Below are 19,629 nucleotides of genomic sequence, written 5' to 3'. Positions count from 1 at the left end.
TGGTTAGGGTTAGGAGTACAGGTTAGGTCATTAGGGCTGGGGGTTAGGATTAGGGTTGTGTTTAGAGGTTCAAGTTTGGGGTTTGGGTTAGGGGGTTAGGATTAAGAAGTTTTAGGGTAAGGGTTAGGTTTAAATTTAGAGGTTGATTAGGGTGAGGGAGGGTGAGGGTTAGGGCTGGTGTTGGGGTTAGTGTGTTAGGGTTTAGGGGGTTAGGATCAGCGGTTAGGGTGAGGCTGAGGGTTAGTTGTTAGTGTTAGGGGTTATGGTTAGGTAGCAGTTCTTTTAACTTCCACCATTTTGGAGGAGGAGGTGTTACTTGAAGAAACTTTCAGCTGTCATGAGAGGAACTTACTTCTCCCAGAAAAACTGGAGCTTTCCACCTATCTACTGGTGAACAGATTCCCCCCGCACCCAAATCTGGAGGAAGAGGACAAAAATGGAAGGCGGTGTATACTGTACCAATGCCAGAGACTCCCTCCCACATAGGAAAATAGTTTGGCATTTAAACAATCCTCCATGTCCACCCCCATGAACAGAAGCTTTTTCTTCTTCTTTGTGGATGCACACTTGTTAAGGTTATTCCTGGGTACCAAAACAAACTGGTGAGCAGAATCGTATCTCAGCATTTTTTGCAGTGTATATTGAAACCATGATGTTGTATAGAACTCTAGAACCTGACTATGAATGGCATAGGATCCTTTGGTAAGGAGTGTATGCCTATTTTATTCTTAAACTGTCCTTCACTTGAAGAAAGGACACAGTCTAAAATTAAAATCATTCTGTGAATGCCATTGTAGCTCAACTTTTTTCTCTGCTGTTTGGGGTAGCAACCCAAATCCTGAGCCACATTGGGATTTGTCCATGTTGTAGGTCAGGCATAGGCAAACTCAGCCCTCCATATGTTTTTGAGACTTCAATTCCCATCATCCCTGACCACAGATCCTGTTACGTAGGGATGATGGGAGTTGTAGTCCCAAAACATCTGGAGGGCCGAGTTTGCCTATGCCTGTTGTAGGTCCTTCTGTCAAAGTCACCCTTATGGAGCTGAGCAAAGCTGATGAGGGGAGGACCTGCAGCATAGGTTCAGGATGTTATACTTACATTATAGTTACAGCACCAGGAATGAAGCATACATGCCACAAACCTGAGACCAAGTAGTAACCAGTGAGGAAAGTGGATAATACAGAAAGATGTTGCTCATACCTATTGTGCAAGTCGTATTTGCAAAGCAAAGCTTTTCACCTTGAAAATACTTTCTTCTTCTTCTTCTTTTCTTCTATAGCAAATGGGAAACTGGAAACTGCCAGACTTGGACCACATGCTAAGACTACATTGGGATCTGATTGTGATGATAGTCATTGTTTTGTTGCTTATACTGTTGATAAGCAGTAGGCAAAATTAAACAGGAGGGGTATGAAAGTTCTATGAAAGTCCTGCTCATTTTTTTCTTATGGTTTTAACATAGTTTTCAGCACAAATATTACTTTAGTCTCTATTCAGCATTAAAAAGCAACAAGTCAAAACCGAATAAAATACATTAGTAATACCACCTCCCCATACCACCATTTGGTTTGAAGTGTAAACAAAACACTTTTAACTGAAACCAAAAGCCACCTGACTCATAACCTTGCAAGCTGTGCCTTAAAAAACATGTATAAATAGCATATTTGTACCAATCTTGCCTGGAAATAGTATTTTCTAATGTCACTCAGCGCTCATCCAGATTTCCTTTCTAGGCACAGGTCTGGGCTTTAAAGCTCAGTGTTGTTTTCCCCCCAAATGCTTTCCCCAGGAAAATCTGCATTTTACCACTGAATCAGAGCATATGGCAACTGGGTTTTCTACAATTTACCATTTGCTCCGATTCAGTGGTAACATGCGGGTTTTCCAGGGAAAGTGCCAGGTGGAAAAAACCTCAAACCCACTTGGACACAGATCTTTAAAGCATGGACCTGTAGCTGCAGAACGTGGTGCAAAAAGAAGTCTGGATGAGCTCAAGTATATTTAGCTTATTTTCTTCCGGTCATCAAATATTTGTCTTATTTTCCTGGGCTGTTTCTTTGAGGTTGTTTCTCTGCATGAACCCAACCTTTGAAAGCTTCAGTTAAGGTGGAGGTCCCCTCAGCTTCTTAAGTTAAATTTCTTATGGCCATAGTGTACTGAAATCATTTCCTCTTGAAGGCAGCCTGTCACTACACTCCTCTGCAAGCTTCGAAAGAAACTTGCAAAACTTACAGTGGAATCCTATGCATGTCTGTTGAGAAGTTTGTTCTCGTTGAGTTCCATAGAGCTTATTCCCAGGAAAGTGTAAGCCTGCAGCTTTAAAGATGGGTGAAGGTGTGGAATTCAAGTTAATGAGACTGTACTGTTGAGTGGCTATTGGTTAATATTGGTGAAGCCTGCCTTCTGCAGAGATCAGCTGTGTCATCCAGTTCCCTGTGGGAAACTTGGGTCACACAGCCCATCAAGCTGTTTCTACATGCCCCATACCTGACATGGGGTGGTGGTTGGGGGGAAATTGCTTCATGGGCCAAACTGGGTCTCAAGTTGAGCCAAATTGCCAAGGGTTCCCCATCCCTGTTGTAAATAGCATTTATCACCTTTCAGCATTTATGGCTGGGTAGAACGTATCTTTAAGATTATTACTCAGGATTCAGAAGCGCTGAGTTCAAATCTAACCTCAACTTCACTCATCCAGGCTTCCTTTTGCGCTGCATTTCTAGGCATAGGTCTGGGCTTTAATGTTCCGTGTCTGAGCTTCTTTAGTAGTATTAGTGAGGGTGGGTGGTTTGCTTAAAGTAATGTGTGTTAAATAAGGGATGTGCAGTCTTCATCTTGCTTTCTCCGTGCATAGGTGAAGAAACCTGGTATTAACTGTAATAAATGTGTGGGAGCAACTTATGTTGGCATGACTTTTCTGAGCAAGCTTGCAAAAGGCCACAGTCTTCCATACATGTGCCCTTGGGATTTCCTGGGTCCTCTTCCAGAGTACTGTTTCATACAATGTGGAGGTGCCACTAGCACTGGGCTTGTGTGTGAAACTGAGAATTGAATTAATAATTTGATTCTAAGCAAATGCCAATATGTCCTCCATGACTAGCAGAGACAAAATTATGTAAATTCGTTCAGTGTAAATATATGGGTCAAAATCCTATCTTTCTTGCCCCAGAATTTTAATTTTAGTCTGTGATATACTGTACACAGTTCTCAGATTACTTTAAATGGCTATAAGAACTGAGGCTGGGATTAATTGTGCCCTTGCTTGACTTATTTGCTAAGGTGACAAAATGCTAATTTCTTTCTCTACACGAACTATTGTTTATCAGTACCCATAAGCAAAGTTGGAAGAATCATAGAATCATAGAGTTGGAAGAGACCACAAGGGCCATCGAGTCCAACCCCCTGCCAAGCAGGAAACACCATCAAGAAGAAGGCAGTGTTAGTGTAGCAGACTGGTCTGAATCGAGACCAATAACATGGCTGAGTGGAGATTCAAATCTGAGTTAGCACAGTGGGTAAATTTGGGCCAGTCAGTTGAACAAAAGGACAGAGGAAGAAAGCAAATGTTATTCTGAGCTCTGTGGAAGCAGGATAGGATAATTTTTATGCATTTAACTGATCAAGCTTAGTGTTTTATTACATTTCCAGTCTCTTAATAGAGGTCAATGTCTTCCCTAGGTAAATGCCCGTGATTTACATACAGCTACATTTCTTTCTTGCTCAGCTTTTCCCATGATTTTCCCATGATTGAGCTCGCAGACTGCTCAATGGACTGGAAGCATATCCAAGAGGTAGGGAGGAACATAGCTCTGCGTGAATCACAGAATAGAGAAGGAAAGGGGTAGCTTGGCCTCAGCAAAGTGGACGTCTCATATGGATTTAGACTAGGGGTGCCTAAACCTGGTGGTTGTTTTTTGGACCAAGGGCTACTGTTCCCTTCCACTCAATCTAATGAGTGAAGAGGGGGCAAGCTGCAGCCTCAGCAGGTGCTGAGCACTGCCAAACTTAATGGGGCCTTGGGGGTCCAAAAAAAGTTGCTGGGGGCCTGATCCTTAACCACCCCCTGCTTTAGACCTTACCCTAGTCCTAATATATATGGACCTTTTCTGTTACATTCTCTCATGTTTTGTCAGTTGAATTCTATACAGAAACATGAAATACCATGATTTTATTTGGCATTATACCATAAAAATCCATACACCTATGCTGTTTCTATTTACATACATAAATAAAGTCAGTGGCACGTCAGTTTTAAAAAGCACATGGCAGTGTGAATATCCACAGTGGAAAAGTCCACTAACACCACCACATCTCAAAGCTTTTTCCCTCCTGGAATTAGCTCATTAATTTTTCTCAGATCACCAAATGACGCCGTTGCAGAACCTCTCTGTGCTGGTCTTGCCTGAAAAGAAGTCAGAAGGAATCGTGTTATGTATGAAGAGCATGGAATTTAATAAAATTAAATAAAAGCTGGTAAAGGAATTCCACTGAAAAAGCTTAACACAATATATGTAAATATATGCTTATTTAGACACTCTAGTTGTAAGCAAAGGGATGCACGTTACCTGGGTTTCATGGAATTTCCAACCTATCATGTAATATATTTGAAATGTTGCAGGTACGGTCCCATCATCATTTCCATACATTTCTATGGAAGAAACATGTATTATACATAATACCAGAGAAATACTGCAGAATAGGACACAGACTTAATTGCCTAAGCAGGCAGTCATAATTTTATTTGCATAATATATAAATACATTCATTTTTATATTATTTTTAGATACTGAGGAGCTACTTAAGTCATTGGGTTGCGCAACTCAGGCATGAAATGAGCCACTTGACTAAGATGAGCAGTGCTAGTCAGGCATCCAGGCAGCCAACTATCCACCCACTTTCTGTACCAGAAGCCTTTCTGGCCAGCTTCTGCCCTTTAAATTCTTTAAGGACTAGGGAAAAGAACAGTCATCCAACTGTCAAGCTAGTGTGCGGCTTTTCTTTTGCTATGGTGATTGCATGAACCTCCACTTCTGCTGGTCCTTTTGGCAGAAGAGAGCAAAGAATGACAACTTTCATATCATGGTTCTTTGCCCAGCTAAATGAAGCAGCTGTGAGCTCCCACTCTTTCTTGGCATTAAGGGAAGCAAAATATGTTCCAGCATTGGAAAGCCGTGTGCATTATGGTGGGGAGGAGGAAGAAGTGAGAAAACAGAAAAGGATGGGCAACCAGCCTTGAAAACACTTGTTTGCAGGGAAGGCTGGGTGAAACGATATGGCACAAACCTATTCAGAGACAGCTATGGCTCAACTTTTCACCATATAGTAAAATTTAATCTATTTAAGCCAATACAGGTCTATCAAAGGTACCCATCTCATCAACTTAAGACATTCCAGTTCAAACACCAAACTCACCTCTGTACACAGCTGCTGCCGCCAACATGGTTGCCCTGTGTAGCATAGGTTTTCTGCTCCAAGAGCAATTGCTTTCTCCCATACCTAAAAATAGTTTTCAGGCTTTAAAAGAAGATACAGCACACACGATGAGTTTCACACTGCATTTCAAATCAATAATATGACAATATGGGACGAGATATGCAATTCAAAAATCCTATCTGCCAACTGATCATATACATATTTACTTAGAGGTGTTCAGCATTCAAAGACGCTTCCACTCAGAGAAGTGTGCATAGGACTGCAGTCATGGTAAACAAACCCTAGAGACACCTTACAAAGCAGTATATATTGTGATGATCATGCAGACTATTACAGATAGGTGGTTTAACCACTTTAGATGGAAACATCTTCTAAACAGCGTGAGGAAAACTTTCCAGAAGTAGTTTTCTAAAACACTTTATTATGTTTATTCAAAAGCAAGCACCATCAAGTTCAATAGGATTTACTTCCAGGTAAGTGTGTGTAGGACTGTAGCTCAATTTTTTGGTAAAATTTAGTTAAGGATGATTTAAAGCAAGTATTTTGCCCTTTGACAGCAATATCTACCTGCCCCAGCTGTCAAAGTCATTCCTTTATTTATTTATTTATTTGCATTAAGGCAAGAATAGAAATGGCTATTCAGCTTGACCTAAAATTACACTGGAGATTCACAACTGATCAGAGGTGGCATGCTACCTACTCAAGATGCACACTACTAGTAACATACATTAAATTAGTGCTCCCCCTTACCTTCAAAGGCTAGCAGACAATGTTTTCTTGTTCAAACATCAGCCTCAATTGTACCAAAAAAACCCCAACTACTCTGTTTTAACCAATCTGTAGGACTGGGATAGGGATCCTGGGCTCCCATCATCAGCTTTCATCATTGCCAGCCAGCATGGCCAATGGTCAGTGATGATGGAAGCTGTAGCTCAACAACATCTGGAGGGCCACACAGGATCCCCATGCCACCCATAGAATATACGTACAGGGTACATAGGTGTCATGGATTAGCCACCTGGAATGCTCCTCTACAAAGCCTAGGGCATTTAACCATAATATACAGAACAGTATACTATACTGATAATTTGCTAATGAAAAAAGTAGACTTGCCTTGCAGATCATCCATAATCTCAAACATCCCTGGATAATTAACTTGGATTTCATCAGTATCCTAAAAATAGGAAGGTTTAGGTTTTTAAACATATTCAAAATAATGCACTTCATAAAGGCCCAATAGTGGGACACAATGAAGACTAAACCCAGCTCTTTTGTATAAATTAAACTTGATTCCACATACAATAGAAGAAGAGGAGTTTGGTAAGATAAAGCACATTACACCAAGCCAGCAACAGGAAAGCTTTGTGCCACTTACAGCAAATAGAGAAATGGGAAAACGGAGTAGGTGATAATTAGAAACCTAATTAGTAAGAGGACCAAGAGGCAGAGTCTCTGAAGGAAAAAGGAAGAGCAACAGGGCCAGCCAATAGAATAGGCAGCAGCTTCTTAAGAAAGATTGGCCAAGAAGAATTGAGGTATGAATATGGAGAAACAAAAGCACACAACTTTATTCAGATATTTTCAATAAGCAACTGTTTTCAGGGCTTCCTTTCTTGTAACTGATAATTACCACAGTCAATGTGTTGAAGCCAGCTCCTCCCAGCAGATGTCCTAAGTCACTGACAGCAGTAAACGGAGATACGTGTGGGGAAAATCCACCTTCCCTTTCCAGTTCGGCCAGCTGTAAAGAGCAACGAAGCTCATAGAGCGTGTCTCCCCCAAACATGGCACCAATAAATACTCCATCTGGTTTAAGGATTCGATGTATCTGAAACAAGTCACTGTAATTAAGTAACGCATGAACAAAAGTTGTTTTGTGGTGATATGTATAGTTCAAACTCTGCTCCCAAAACACGCCAAACAAACAGTGGTTTAAAGCCTGTTGGGGAGAAACAAACCACAATCCCTGATTTGGACAGCACAGCCAGGTTTTCACTGTGGCTTCCTTACTTGTTTCCCCCACTTGCGCCAGGTGAGGAGGGAAGCATGAGCGATCAGGTAGCATGCACTAGAACACTTCCCATTGCAGTAAACCACAATATACCACCCCACCCCCAGCCATACCATTCCCTCCCCTGTGTTCCTCCTCGCAAGTCAGCAGTCTTTGCTCACTAGGAGTGCTCAGTCCTCATTGGTCTATTTTCAGGGTCCCTGATCACCCTCATCCCAGTATTTTTATACTTCTGCAACCCCCCGAACTACTCTGTGCATGCTAATACCTCCTACTTTTACAAGGATGCTGCTGTTTTGGTACATAATTAATGGCACAAGGATAAATGATTTAGAATATAGGTTGACTGGAAAGCATAAACAAAGCATCTGATTAAGATATATATTCACAACACTGACATTTCCAGTACCTGAATGTTTAACAGTGGTTTTTTTGGAGGGGTAACAATTAAAAAGACACCCCTTCACTCCCCCAAAATATAGCAAGGCAGATAGACAACTCTCCATGTCCCAGCCTACCCAGTCATTTTTTAAAAATAATAATAATAATAATAATAATAATAATAATAATATCAAGTGATAGTTCCCAGTTTCCAACTGGAAAATGTAAAAACATGGCCAGCACAATATTGGAAAAACTCAGTATGATTAAATATTACTCTCACTAGTACTTATACTCAGCCAAATTCCTATCTATCAACTTTACAGGAACAGTAATACTTGTACTTACCTCGTGCAATGTTTTAGGAAGATCATTTACCCAATGCAAGCTAAAAAAAACAATTAAATGAAAAATGGATTAATAAAAGGTATGGAGCTCTCTCAGCAATGCAAGTTTCAGGCAGCACAGGTTGTGGGTTACTGGCACAAAGGTAACTGTATTGGATATAAAATATGACAGAGTAAGAAAAGGCTAAGACAAGAGCTATGAGCCACACTTGCTGTGCAATCCTATGCATAGTTACTCAAATAGGTCCCAGTGAGTTCAGTGGGGCTTACTTATTGGTAAGCATGCATAGGATTGCAGCCTTGGAATCTTATTTTTCTGCACGACTCCAAATACCCCTTCAGTTGTTTAGAGCATGGTGCTGATAACGCCAAAGTTGCAGGCTTGATCCCTATATGGGACAGCTATATAGTCCAGCATTGCAGGGGGTTGGACTAGATGATCCTCAGGGTCCATTCCAACTCTACAGGTCTAGGATTGAAACTGGCTGAGGTTTTCAAATACACTGGGGATCTTGCCACGTTAAAGCAGGCTGCTGTTGTATTTGCTGCTAAACAATCCAGATGCATCCATGCATATGTGCAACACAGAACTATGGCTTAGTACAGCCTTCCTCAACCTGGTGCCCTATAGACCTTTTGGACTACAACACTACTCATCCCTGACTGTTGGTCATGCTGTTGGGAGTTGAAGTCCAACATCTGGAGGGAACCAAGTTAAGCCATGGATTCTTTTGTTCCACCCACCACCTCATTTCGTGTGTATGGATGATCAGCAGTATTAAACTCAGCTTGTCATTCTGCTTGAGCTATGACAGTGTAAACAAGCTTCATAAGCCATGGTTTGATGTTGGCTTGCTTTTGAAACTAGTTGTAGTTAGTGGTAACAACCACTCCCAGTTTGGATGAAATAATTTCTGAAACCAGCCAGAAAGCCTTAATGGTAAAAGCACCACATATTGGTTTTAAAGACCAACTTTGTACTACCATACATATCTACTTAGAAGTAGGCCCCATTGAGTTCAATAGGACTTATTTCCAGGTGAGTGTGTAATGGCTTGGTATCCAACAGAAGTGTTAGCTTCCACGTGTTTTTAAGATACAGAGGCCAGGATCCAAAGGAACATATGCAGTGTTCTATTTGTGCTTTAGAGCTTTTCAGCCCCCTTCCCCTTCACATAACAATAATTTGTAGATCTTGGTAGCTCAGAAGCCCCACCGCCAAAGAAGCAACTGTTACAGTGCTAGGGACTGAATTTTGAAGAAAGATAGCTCTTCCTCAACCTCACCCCATGCATGGAAATGCTTTAATTCACACCCACAAGCCTTTTCAGAGCCAAGCCGCAATCACTAGAAACAATTTTGTTTACCTTTAGTTCACTTATTAATTACCTCAATCCACTGACAACAAGATCAAATGTATTCTCCTTGAAAGGAAGGAACTCTTCATCAGCTATAACACTGACTCTGGGTATTTCGGATTCTATTGCGTTTTTCTAAATTAGATTAGAATAGAAATGGCTTAGGACTGTAGTTAAGGTGCTTTACTTTTCAATATCATGGATTAAACAGCTAGCAAGTACAAGACAGCTACCTACCAAAGCGTTTTCTGCAATATCTGCTTGAAAAAGCTGTTCAATGACATCCTGAAACAAAAATGACCATAAATTGTCTCCAACCGTTTACCCGATTTTATCTAGGGGCGAGTGAGATGGGAGAGTTAGTTTGGGTGAAGACAGACAAAAAGAAGAATATCCTGGTCCGTATCTAAAAGCTTTATTCTGCAGGGAGACAATATTGTGTAATGTACACCATAAAGTGCAATCCTATCCATGTGGGTGTAAATCCTATCAGAGGCCAATGTGATTTACATCCAAGTTATCAATCACAGGGTTAAGCTATTAATATGGCATTGTCTGTGACAGCACTCAGAATTTTGCTGACAACAGACTCAAAACAGATTTGACATTGGCAAGTCTGGATCCAACCCACTGTGGCTAGATCTATTTTTATTATGCATAAGAGAAAAGCCCAAGGTAGATCTACTGTTCAGTTCTCTCTGTGTAATTCAAATCTAAGCCAAAGATCCAGAGGAAATCATACCTTATTTAAATGCTGAGCTATGTAGCTTCGTCCACAGCCAAGATCCAATGCAAGGGGGAAAGTCCTTTAGGAAAAATAAATACAAATTATTTGCAAAGATGCAGCTCAGTAAGACTCCTAATATATAATGCTTTGGTGCAATTCTTACTCTCTAAGTTAGACACAGGCTGCAATGTTGTGTACACTTACTTGAGAGTAAGTCGCTCTGAACTAAGTGGCACTTAGAGAGAATATCTGGCTTGATGTATAGGCCTGATCTGATCAAGTCTCTTCCTCTGAAGGGCTGTGCCCTTTCATTTTACCTGAAGTACAATTCTTTGCATGTTTACTCATAAATTTACTCATAAGTTAGTCCCTTCGTGTTCAATGCCGTTAACGTAACAGCTTCAGCCAGGAGAGCAAATGCCTTAATAGTAATTGCAAAGGCTTTCTTTATTATACCCATGAGTTCATGTCTTCAAAGATGTCACCTCAAAATTTTGTAAGTTAAAACATGCAAAATGTATGCAACCTCCACTTGCAATTGGTTGATGGGAAGGTTTCTCTGACAAGTTTCATTATGATGTCAGATCTGTGGAAAGAATACTGCAACCCTATGTACCTCACTTAAAGTTTCACTAAAAACCACTATTTCTAAACGTGATTACATTTAGGCACATGTTCAATTTTTGCTATTATGTCTGCTGTTATTTCTCATTAATCATATTTTACAAGGTGTTGCTTAGTTACACAAGTTGCTGTTACAGCAGCACACAACACTGTACTCCCAAAGTCATTTTATTTTATTTCATATACAAATGTATAAGCGCATGGACATTTGGTTCATTCAGCTTATGCACAAATCTAGATTCAGTGTCATTTATGGCTGCCAATTTTGGTCTCTTGTTCTTAACTATACCTTTAAACAGGCATGTGAATAACTATCAGTCTTCCTTCTGTTACCTCAAAATATCTCAATTTACGTTTTCTTCTTTATCACTGACCCACAGCCAGGTAATGTATGCTCTCAAATCTAGATAGCTCTCTTTTAAGAGATGAATGTTATTAAATTATACCAGTGTAAACTTCTTAAACTTCTGTTATGTGAAATGCTGTATTTTCTATGCAATACATTTCTGTTTGTTATCGTTATAATTCATAATGGGGGAAATATAATTTTTAAAAGTTTTTAAGCAAAAACAAAGAATGAAACTTTCAAGAAACAAAACAGTACAATATTTGTTTTGATCCAAATCCAACTCCCAATTACACACCTTCCACTGAATGGAAACATTACCGTTTTACTGTCTAATAAAAAAAGTTGTCCAGTAACACCTTAGATAAAAGGATCCCTGACCATTAGGTCCAGTCGTGGCTGACTCTGGGGTTGCGGCGCTCATCTCGCTTTATTGGCCGAGGGAGCCAGCGTACAGCTTCCAGGTCATGTGGCCAGCATGATTAAGCCGCTTCTGGTGAATCAGAGCAGTGCACAGAAACGCCGTTTACCTTCCCACCGGAGTGGTACCTATTTATCTACTTGCACTTTGATGTGCTTTCGAACTGCTAGGTTGGCAGGAGCAGGGATCGAGCAATGGGAGCTCACTCCGTCGTGGGGATTTGAACCGCCGACCTTCTGATCGGCAAGTCCTAGGCTCTGTGGTTTAACCCTGCGTCAGACCAACACGGCTACCTACCTGAATTTACTGTCAATGATACCAGGAAGCTTTTTTAATTCCCCATACCCAACTTTCTTTAAACTTTACAGTATAGTTGAAATAGCATGGATTTTGTGAAAACAGCTAGACATACAAATTGGATAGGCTAATATCTTACCTAGTTATGTCAAACACACGGTCAGCTATCCTACTACCAACCTGTGAAACAGAAGGAGGAACAGTTGGTTCTCACTATATGGGTTCACCACTTCCAGAGAATAAACTAACCACCACTACAGATTAACTAGTATCACTACCAATTTTGATCTTAGGAAAAATTTAACTTTTTCCACATTTAACTGAAAAGTGATGCTCAATCAGTGGCTTAATTCAGACAGAATGTCAAACCATTATTTGGTGATCATGAAAGCTCCTGCAGGCTATTACTGTCCCTCCCTTCCTGGAACTGTTGTAATACATTTGCTGGTGCATAACAGCAAATTTTCTCCCCTGCCTCCCCAAATCAAGGCACACAGTAAGGCTGGTTAAGTTATGGATTGCAACCAGCTAACCTTTACTCAACAGACCCATTGAAACGACTGGAGCAGTTACTCATGGTCATTAATTTCAAAAGATCACCTCTGTGTAAAACTCAGTTGAATACAACCCTATTTTCGTACCAGACACAGAACTCACTTTGACCTGATAGTCCGAAACAGGTTTGACCTGATAGTCCGAAACCCTGTAAAGTTTGCAGGGTTTGCACTAGCCACAGGCTCATATGTCAAAGGCACAGAGGGAAGAGTGCAGGATCCCGCCAAGGTGTGCCCAACACCCAAACCATGGTTCACGCTAGGTGTTGTCTGAATCCAGGCAGCAAAAAAGAGAACCGGAACGACAAAGTAAATCTGGGACTATATATTTTTATACTAACGTTTTCCCATTTGCTAGCGATCAGCCACATGCACTTGGACTCATATTGCTGGAAGGCTGGCAGTGTGGTTAGCAGCAGATAAATAAGGCATTATTTATTATTATTATTTTCCTGGAGGCAGGATTATTGATTTACTTGGTTTGAAGAGTTATGCCCCGCCCCTCCAACCACCTTTGGTGGGTCGAAGGATCCTCAGCTACTCTATCCGAATGACATTGAGACCTAGTCAACCTTCGTGGATCCCAGTGCGCAAAATCGGACGCTGCAGCTGCTGGCCCGAACACTGTACACGAAAAGGGTCCCTTCTACGTTCTCGGCATTGGGTGGCGGGGGCCGAGGGGGCCGCATCCAGGAACCCGGCCCGGAGGCTCTCCGCCCTCGCCTCCCCAGCGGCGCTCACCTCTTCCCTCAGGTACTCGCAGCGCTGCATCTCCGGCCGCGCCGCCGCCCACTCCTTCTGCTTCCTCTTCAGCTGCCGGTCGAAGGGGCTGAGGGCGCCGGGGCCCGCGGCGGAGCGGCGCCCCGAACTGCCGCCCAGGAGGATGCGGAGGAGGCGGCGGTGCGGCCCCCTCAGCAGCGCCCTCGCGCCCATCGCCGAGAAAGCAATGCGCATGCGCTCCTGCCTCGAACCCGCGCGCCGCACTTTCCACGGATTGCTTCTGTTTCGGTTTATATTCGCATTCGAGGGGAAGCTTATCCGTCGTCCCGCGCAGCTGACCGCGCCTTCCAATTGGAAGTCGCCGGAGGCCGGCCTTCCCAGGAAGCGCTCGCTGCGCATGCGCAGTGGCGCGCAGTCTTTGGGAAGTGACGAGAGGTTGTGTGCTTTCCCCCCCTCTCCTCCCGCCGAGACCGGAAGTTCCTCGCGCCTGAGTATCCTGAGGAGACGCTGCGGTGAGTATGGGGAGCACGCGGGTGTCGTGGGCCCCGTGGAGCGGTTGCGCCTCTTATGAGGGAGGCAGCGGCACCTTCTTCGTAAATGTTCGTAGGAGGCGCTTTTCTCGGCTTTATTTCACTGCTGCTGTTCTTTCCCCCTGTGCGTATACCACGCTTTTCTGCTCCGTGTTAGCTAGCCAGGGTTAACAACTGTTTCCTCCTCAGGAGAGGGTTTATTATAGTTGTATATTATTATTATTATTATTATTATTATTATTATTATTATTATTAAATTTGTATACATCCCTTCATAGAATCGTAGAGTTGGAAAGGGGACTCCGAGGGTCATCTAGCCCAGCCCCTCGCAATGCAGGAATCTCAGCTAGATCATACATGGCAGATGCTTAAAAACCTCCAGAAAAGCAGAGTTCACCACTTTCCGAGGAAGCCTGTTTTACTGTCAGACAGAAATCTTAATGTCAGAAGGTTCTTCCTGATGTTGAGTCGGAATCTCCTTTCTTGCAACTTGAAGCCATTGGTTTCTGCACTTTTCAGTCGGGGAAATACAGTGGTACCTTGGTTTATGAACTTCATCCGTTCTGGAAGTCTGTTCTTAAACTGAAACTGTTCTTAAACCGAGGCGCGCTTTCCCAAATGAGGCCTCCTGCCACCGGTGCCCTTCCACCATTCAGATTCTGTTCTTAGACCGAGGCAAAGTTCTCAAACCAAGACAATATTTCCGGTTTTAAGAAGTTTGTAAACCAAATCGTTCTTAAACTGGACTGTTCTTAAACCGAGGTACCACTGTATTTCATTTCAAAACATACATGTATGTTTTGTACTCTGTTGTACCCAGTGTGCAGTCGCTACAACTGCAGCTAAAATTGTCTGAGCAGTTTTTAAGTAAAGATCATAAGGTATAAAATAGAATATAAAACATAACATTTAAATGAAATCAAGAGCAAAAGAAATCCAGTGGCAGAATATGGAAACACTGCAAATGATCTAAAACATACTTTTTTTAATAAAAAGCAAGAAAGATGGAAGCTTTTCAAAAATAAAAAAGGTAATCATCTGGTGCTGGAAAGATTTCAGTATTGGCACCAGACAAGCCATTCTGGCAAGAGCATTCTGCTCCTGGGATGCCACCACTGTAAAGATCCTCCCTCTGGTAGCCATCTGTCCAGCCTTATTTGCTAGGGGCTCCTAGACTAAAGTATCTGAAGAAGATCTTAGGGTCTTTTTCCTCAAGTCTGACCTGGATTTACATGTTATGTTGATATGCCCATGGCACCTGCTTGTCCTGTTTATCTTGAGATGTTAATGGGATCCCTGGAACTGTGAAGTTGTCCACTGCTACTACCTGCCTTCTAAATCCTTGCATGCTGTGGTTGATTAATATAGTCAGGGAGGAATGTCTCGTGAATGGAGCAGATTATAATGAATTTTCCTTTCAAAGAATGGCAATATGCCAGCTGCCCTGGAAAAAGCTGTTGTAAGAAACCCTCCTTAGTCACTGCTATTCAGTATAATTGTATGTATCAAACATTTCTAGGCAGAGTTCATGTATGTGCTGTTTTCTCATATCCAGTAATTCCTGGATGATGCTGATTATCTTGATTCTTCCCAGTTTGGCTTCTCACCTGGTTTTGGGATTGATTTTCCTCATTGATAACCTGTGTTGGGAACTGGGGTGGGGTGCATTTCTGTTGGTTCTGCTGAACCTCACAGTGCCTTGCCTATACTTCTTGACATTCTGAGAAAACATATTTTGCACTGGTTCCAGTTGAACCTGGAGGGCAAATATCAGAAGATAGTGTCCAGGAATGACTTTTATGCTCCGTCATTGGCTTGTTTCCTATGTTGTTTCACCTCTACATGAAACCTGTGGGTAAGATACTCGAAATCTCCAGAAAAGAGTATCAACAGTATGCTGATAATATTGCACTCAGCTGTCTTTTGCATCAGATTCCAGGAAGGCAGTGGAAGTCCTGAACTGGTGCCTGAAAACAGTGATGAATAGGTTGTGTACAAACAGACTGTCACTAGATCCAGACAAGGCAGAAGTACTTTGAGCCACTAAAAAAAGCTGATGAGGTTAGAGGTACATACCTCCTGTTTTGGATGGGATTCCACCAGCTATAGCTGGTGCTCCAGTTGCACCTTTTTCTGGGGAAGATAGAGCAGGCCACTAGATTCACAAAAGCCGTGATCCTATCCAGATCAGACTACATTTAATGGAACTTGAAAAGTGAGGAAGAAGGTTGCATAGGTCTCACTGTTTGTCCAGATTGTGCCATATGCTTCTTTTGGTGTATAACTTTCTTCCTTTGCTTAGGGGTAGCCAACACCATGTCATGCAGATGCTGTTGGACTCCCATGAACTGCAACCAGCATGACCACTAGCTGGGAATGATGGGAGTTGGAGTTCAACAACGTCTGGAAGGCACTATGTTTGCTACTCCTACTTTACTAATCTGTAAGTCTTGTGAAACTACTGTAATGCGTGGTGCTGTCTTGCTCCTTAATAAAAACTGTCAGTAATTTCAGAGTGATGCATTGTGATAGAATTGCTTTATGGATGTAACCTTTCTTTCTTTCTTTCTTTCTTTTTTTAGTAGTTCAAGTTTGGCTTTTTTAAAAGTGTGAAAATGGAGTCTAAAAAGGAGCTCATTAGTGACCAGCGGTTTTCCCGCATTACAAAAGACCCAAGATTTTGGGAAATGCCAGAAAAAGATCGCAAAATCAAAATTGATAAAAGATTTCAGGCCATGTTTCATGATAAAAAATTCAAGTTGAAGTACACTGTGGATAAGCGAGGGCGGCCTGTTCAACACAGCTCTACAGAGGACCTGAGACGCTTTTATGACCTTTCCGATTCAGATTCGGATCTTTCAGAGTCTGACCAAAAATTAACTAAGAAGAAATCGCAGGGAGAGAAGGCCAAGACTAAAGAAAAGAGAGTATCTGAGAAGTCTCCTGTTGAGAGTAACTCTGGGAAAGAAAGCAAAGGGACAGATAAAAGTTCCTCATTGTCAAAACTGGGTATTTTAAAAAATGAAGGCCAGAAAAGCAAATCGTTAAAGTCCAAAAAGACTGTAAAAGGCACACAAGTGATTGAACTGCAACAAGTAAAGGAACTTACACCAAAGAAGCAGAACAAGCAAGGCAGAAAGTATCCTGAGAACCTGAAGACTGTAAAAGAAAAAGCAGTGAAGAATAGCAGCATAGACAGTTATGTAAACCATAAGAGAAATGAATTAGGTTGGTTGAATGTAATTAATTGAAATTTGTCACCTGTCTCTCAATCTTACTCAGCTTTTCTTTGATGTAATATTTTATTAGCCAGTTTGGATAATCCTACCTCAGTTTATCAAACTGAGATAATCATGAGTCTCTTGCTTATGCATACAAGCCCCCTTGATTTACCCTTTGTGGGGTGCAGCAGTGAAACTAGGAAGTAGCTAATGAACCCCTTTCCATTTCATTTGAACTGGGAAGTTATGGTCATCAGCTTTGAAACAAGCCATTGTCCTAAACCATGGTTTGAAATGTACTTTAAGACCCTGGCTTGTGTTGAAACTGGTACCTGCAGTTTCCCAATTTACATAAAATGCCTTGCCATGAAGGGAGGAGCAAAAAAAGGCTCGTGTTTCCTGGTTTAATATACTGAGATTTGCTCATCCAAACCCCTATGTGGGTTTCAATGGAACTTCCAAGTAAGTGCATAGAAGCATAGCCTAAATGAATAATAATTCTCTATGCCTCTTTTTTCTGCATGCAACACTTCTTTTATTGGAGACTGCTTAATTTTGCCAAAACTAGCACAATAATGGCTTTTGTGGTGTCGCAGAAGATCAGTAAGTTTTCCAAACATGATTTGGAAAGAAGTGCACTTAGTGGTAAACTCTGTGGAGGTAAAATATGTTAAACTTGAGGAGGAAAACTGTCCTAGAGCTGTACTTTAAATTGGTTGGGATGGGGAATCTGTCATCTTCTCGATGTTGCTAGACTACAGCTTGCAGTATTCCTGATGATTGGCCATGCTGGCTGGGACTAATAGGAATTATAGGGCCTCAGATTCTGAACTCCTGAAATAGATGGCAGAATCTAGTTGGGGATTAGAGCTGTACAATGCACCAAGTGTCAGTGGAACTGGTTGTAGTGCAGTCTTTTGCAAAGAGTTAGAATCTCTCCACCACCAGAGTACCACAGCATCATGGTTAGCCTATCCCTATAAACAGGATCCTATGCCATCATGCTTATACCTCATTTTATGCCATCCAGCAGCCTGCATGTCCCCCAGACTTTTGGCTCCCAGTACAAGGACAAAAGGCTGGCTTTGGGAGCCCTAAAGTGAGTTGCAGAGAACCCTTCATTATGAGTGGCTGCCATCCCAGTGGGGAGGTACTATGCCAGGGGTTTCATATTAGTGGCTGCCACCTTTTCTGTCTCTCATGCCACTGCCATTTCTCTCTTTCTGCTACCCAGTTTCCCCCCTCATCACCCACAAGAATTTAGGTCAAGGGCTGAGGACAGCATGTCGTGGTTTCTTACCTGTGACTTAGAGTAGTGGCACTTAACCCTGCTTGGGTGACAGACCCCTTTGAAAATCTGATGAAAGCTGTGAACCCCCTCCAGGGAAAAATGCACATAAACACACAAGCTTTCTGCTTAGAATTTATTTTATTGTGTTGGGTTTGTGTGTGTGCGCACACACGTTTGTGTGTGCACTTGCCTAGTTTCCCGGCCTAAGCCCATCCATGGACCCCCCCCCCCCCCCGGAATCTCTCTTTTAAATAGAAACCGTGAAAACACAGTGTTATGAAAACTATTTTCACCAGAGGGAGTAGTTTATTTTCCTCCCTAAATGTGCTATCAAAAACATTTACATTTTAAAAAACAGTTTCTTACTGAATTTGTCCACTTTCATGTGTGATAGAAAATTATTTTTGCCGCTTGACAGGTAGTCTTGGACATTTGGTTTCCCAGATAGTTAGCTGCATGCTATTGTAAGCTACAATTTGGTCAATGAACATCTCAATCACCACTGAAAATCTTAACAATATACCATTCTCCTTCACACTCTGCATGTCTGAGGTGCCATCTTTTTTTGAGGGATAACTGGACGTAATTCAGATTTGGAAAATACTATATTGTACATATGTATGTTTAAATGTATTGCTTTTCCTTCATTTAGGAAAGGAAGATAATTCTTTCAGCAAGCACATTAATGAACATTGCTTGCAAAAGGAAACTTGTGAAAATGTGGAGCACTTTGATCTTGATGAATTGGAAGGTAGTGAAAAGACTGAAGAGGAAAGTGAGTCAGAGGATAGCGGGGATCTGGAAGAGGAAAGCGCCTTGGGAGAGGAGGGAGAAATGAGAGAAGAAAGTGGTTCAGAAGATGAAGAAGAAACAGGAAATGAAAGTGAGATTGATGAAAGCGACAGTGGGCCAGATTTGGCAAGGGGGAAAGGCAATATAGAAACCAGCTCTGATGATGATGAAGAGGAGGAGGATTTGGCTGAGATATATCCAAAGGAGCCTGAAGTTGAACATGGATGGGGAGAATTGGCTAAAGATGCCCCTCGTGCAGATGCGGTAAGGCTCAAGGAATCTTGAAAGACCTAACTACATAATTATATTTTAAGTAGCTCTTTCTATAGAGTGTTTTTCGTTTCTTGCCTTCCTTCAAGGCCAGTCCTCATAAAAAGCAAGTCCATAAGTAAGTGATTTATAGGATTGCAGCCTCCCACACTCCCAGCAAGTTTACAGCTCACTTTTTCATTAGGGGTGGAGGGAAGGCCTAACATATATGGAACAAGAGTTTTTCTAGTATTTCTATATAACACATTTAAAATTTCAGTGCTTCTAGCAGCAGTTTTTGCAACTGTCAACCAGGTTAAAACTAAA

General features: G+C 41.8%; 3 protein-coding genes across 14 annotated transcripts in view; 2 read left to right on the top strand and 1 right to left on the bottom strand.

Annotated features, from left to right (window-relative positions):
* SEL1L2 (SEL1L2 adaptor subunit of SYVN1 ubiquitin ligase) overlaps positions 1-1,419 on the top strand; it is a 57,427-nt gene extending 56,008 nt beyond the window's left edge. For all 9 annotated transcript variants that reach the window (XM_080999143.1, XM_080999142.1, XM_080999141.1 and 6 more), the window contains one exon: positions 1,283-1,419. In XM_080999143.1, coding sequence (XP_080855269.1) covers positions 1,283-1,402 — 120 coding nt within the window. In that variant the 3' untranslated portion in view covers positions 1,403-1,419. The remainder of the gene's footprint in view (positions 1-1,282) is intronic.
* A 2,734-nt stretch (positions 1,420-4,153) lies between these two features.
* On the bottom strand, positions 4,154-13,633 carry NDUFAF5 (NADH:ubiquinone oxidoreductase complex assembly factor 5). 4 transcript variants are annotated; one of them, XM_080999256.1, is made up of 12 exons: positions 13,241-13,633; positions 12,085-12,125; positions 10,273-10,336; positions 9,768-9,815; positions 9,562-9,665; positions 8,174-8,213; positions 7,064-7,261; positions 6,547-6,607; positions 5,413-5,496; positions 4,566-4,648; positions 4,313-4,402; positions 4,154-4,279 (listed from the first exon to the last, which is right to left on the bottom strand). In XM_080999256.1, exons 1-11 carry the CDS (start codon positions 13,616-13,618, stop codon positions 4,313-4,315), a joined length of 1,191 nt encoding a protein of 396 aa, XP_080855382.1. In that variant the 5' UTR covers positions 13,619-13,633; the 3' UTR covers positions 4,154-4,279. The 4 variants fall into 4 exon arrangements, 3 of the variants coding, with proteins under 3 accessions (XP_080855382.1, XP_080855381.1, XP_080855383.1); XR_013984102.1 differs by lacking the exon at positions 6,547-6,607; XM_080999255.1 differs by having other exon boundaries at positions 4,154-4,402.
* A 3-nt stretch (positions 13,634-13,636) lies between these two features.
* The window catches only part of ESF1 (ESF1 nucleolar pre-rRNA processing protein homolog), a 28,701-nt gene continuing 22,708 nt past the window's right edge, over positions 13,637-19,629 (top strand). Inside the window, exons 1-3 of the mRNA XM_080999055.1 lie at positions 13,637-13,731; positions 16,332-16,977; positions 18,914-19,317. Of these exons, the coding sequence (XP_080855181.1) occupies positions 16,365-16,977; positions 18,914-19,317 (1,017 nt within the window). The 5' untranslated portion in view covers positions 13,637-13,731; positions 16,332-16,364. The remainder of the gene's footprint in view (positions 13,732-16,331; positions 16,978-18,913; positions 19,318-19,629) is intronic.

Source organism: Podarcis pityusensis (assembly GCF_964106645.2).
Source record: "Podarcis pityusensis genome assembly, chromosome: 3".
Lineage (NCBI taxonomy): Eukaryota > Metazoa > Chordata > Lepidosauria > Squamata > Lacertidae > Podarcis > Podarcis pityusensis.
Note: the sequence above shows the minus strand (reverse complement) of the source record. Positions and strands in the feature narration are given on the sequence as shown.

Coding starts and splice junctions, on each gene's coding strand:
- NDUFAF5 (XM_080999255.1), bottom strand. CDS start 13,618: ATGCGCAGCGAGCGCTTCCTGGGAAGGCCGGCCTCCGGCGACTTCCAA. Junction 9,816..10,272: donor TAGCTCAGCATTTAAATAAG/GTATGATTTCCT, acceptor TTTTTGTTTCAG/GATGTCATTGAACAGCTTTT. Junction 6,608..7,063: donor GCTTCAACACATTGACTGTG/GTAATTATCAGT, acceptor TCCTATTTTTAG/GATACTGATGAAATCCAAGT.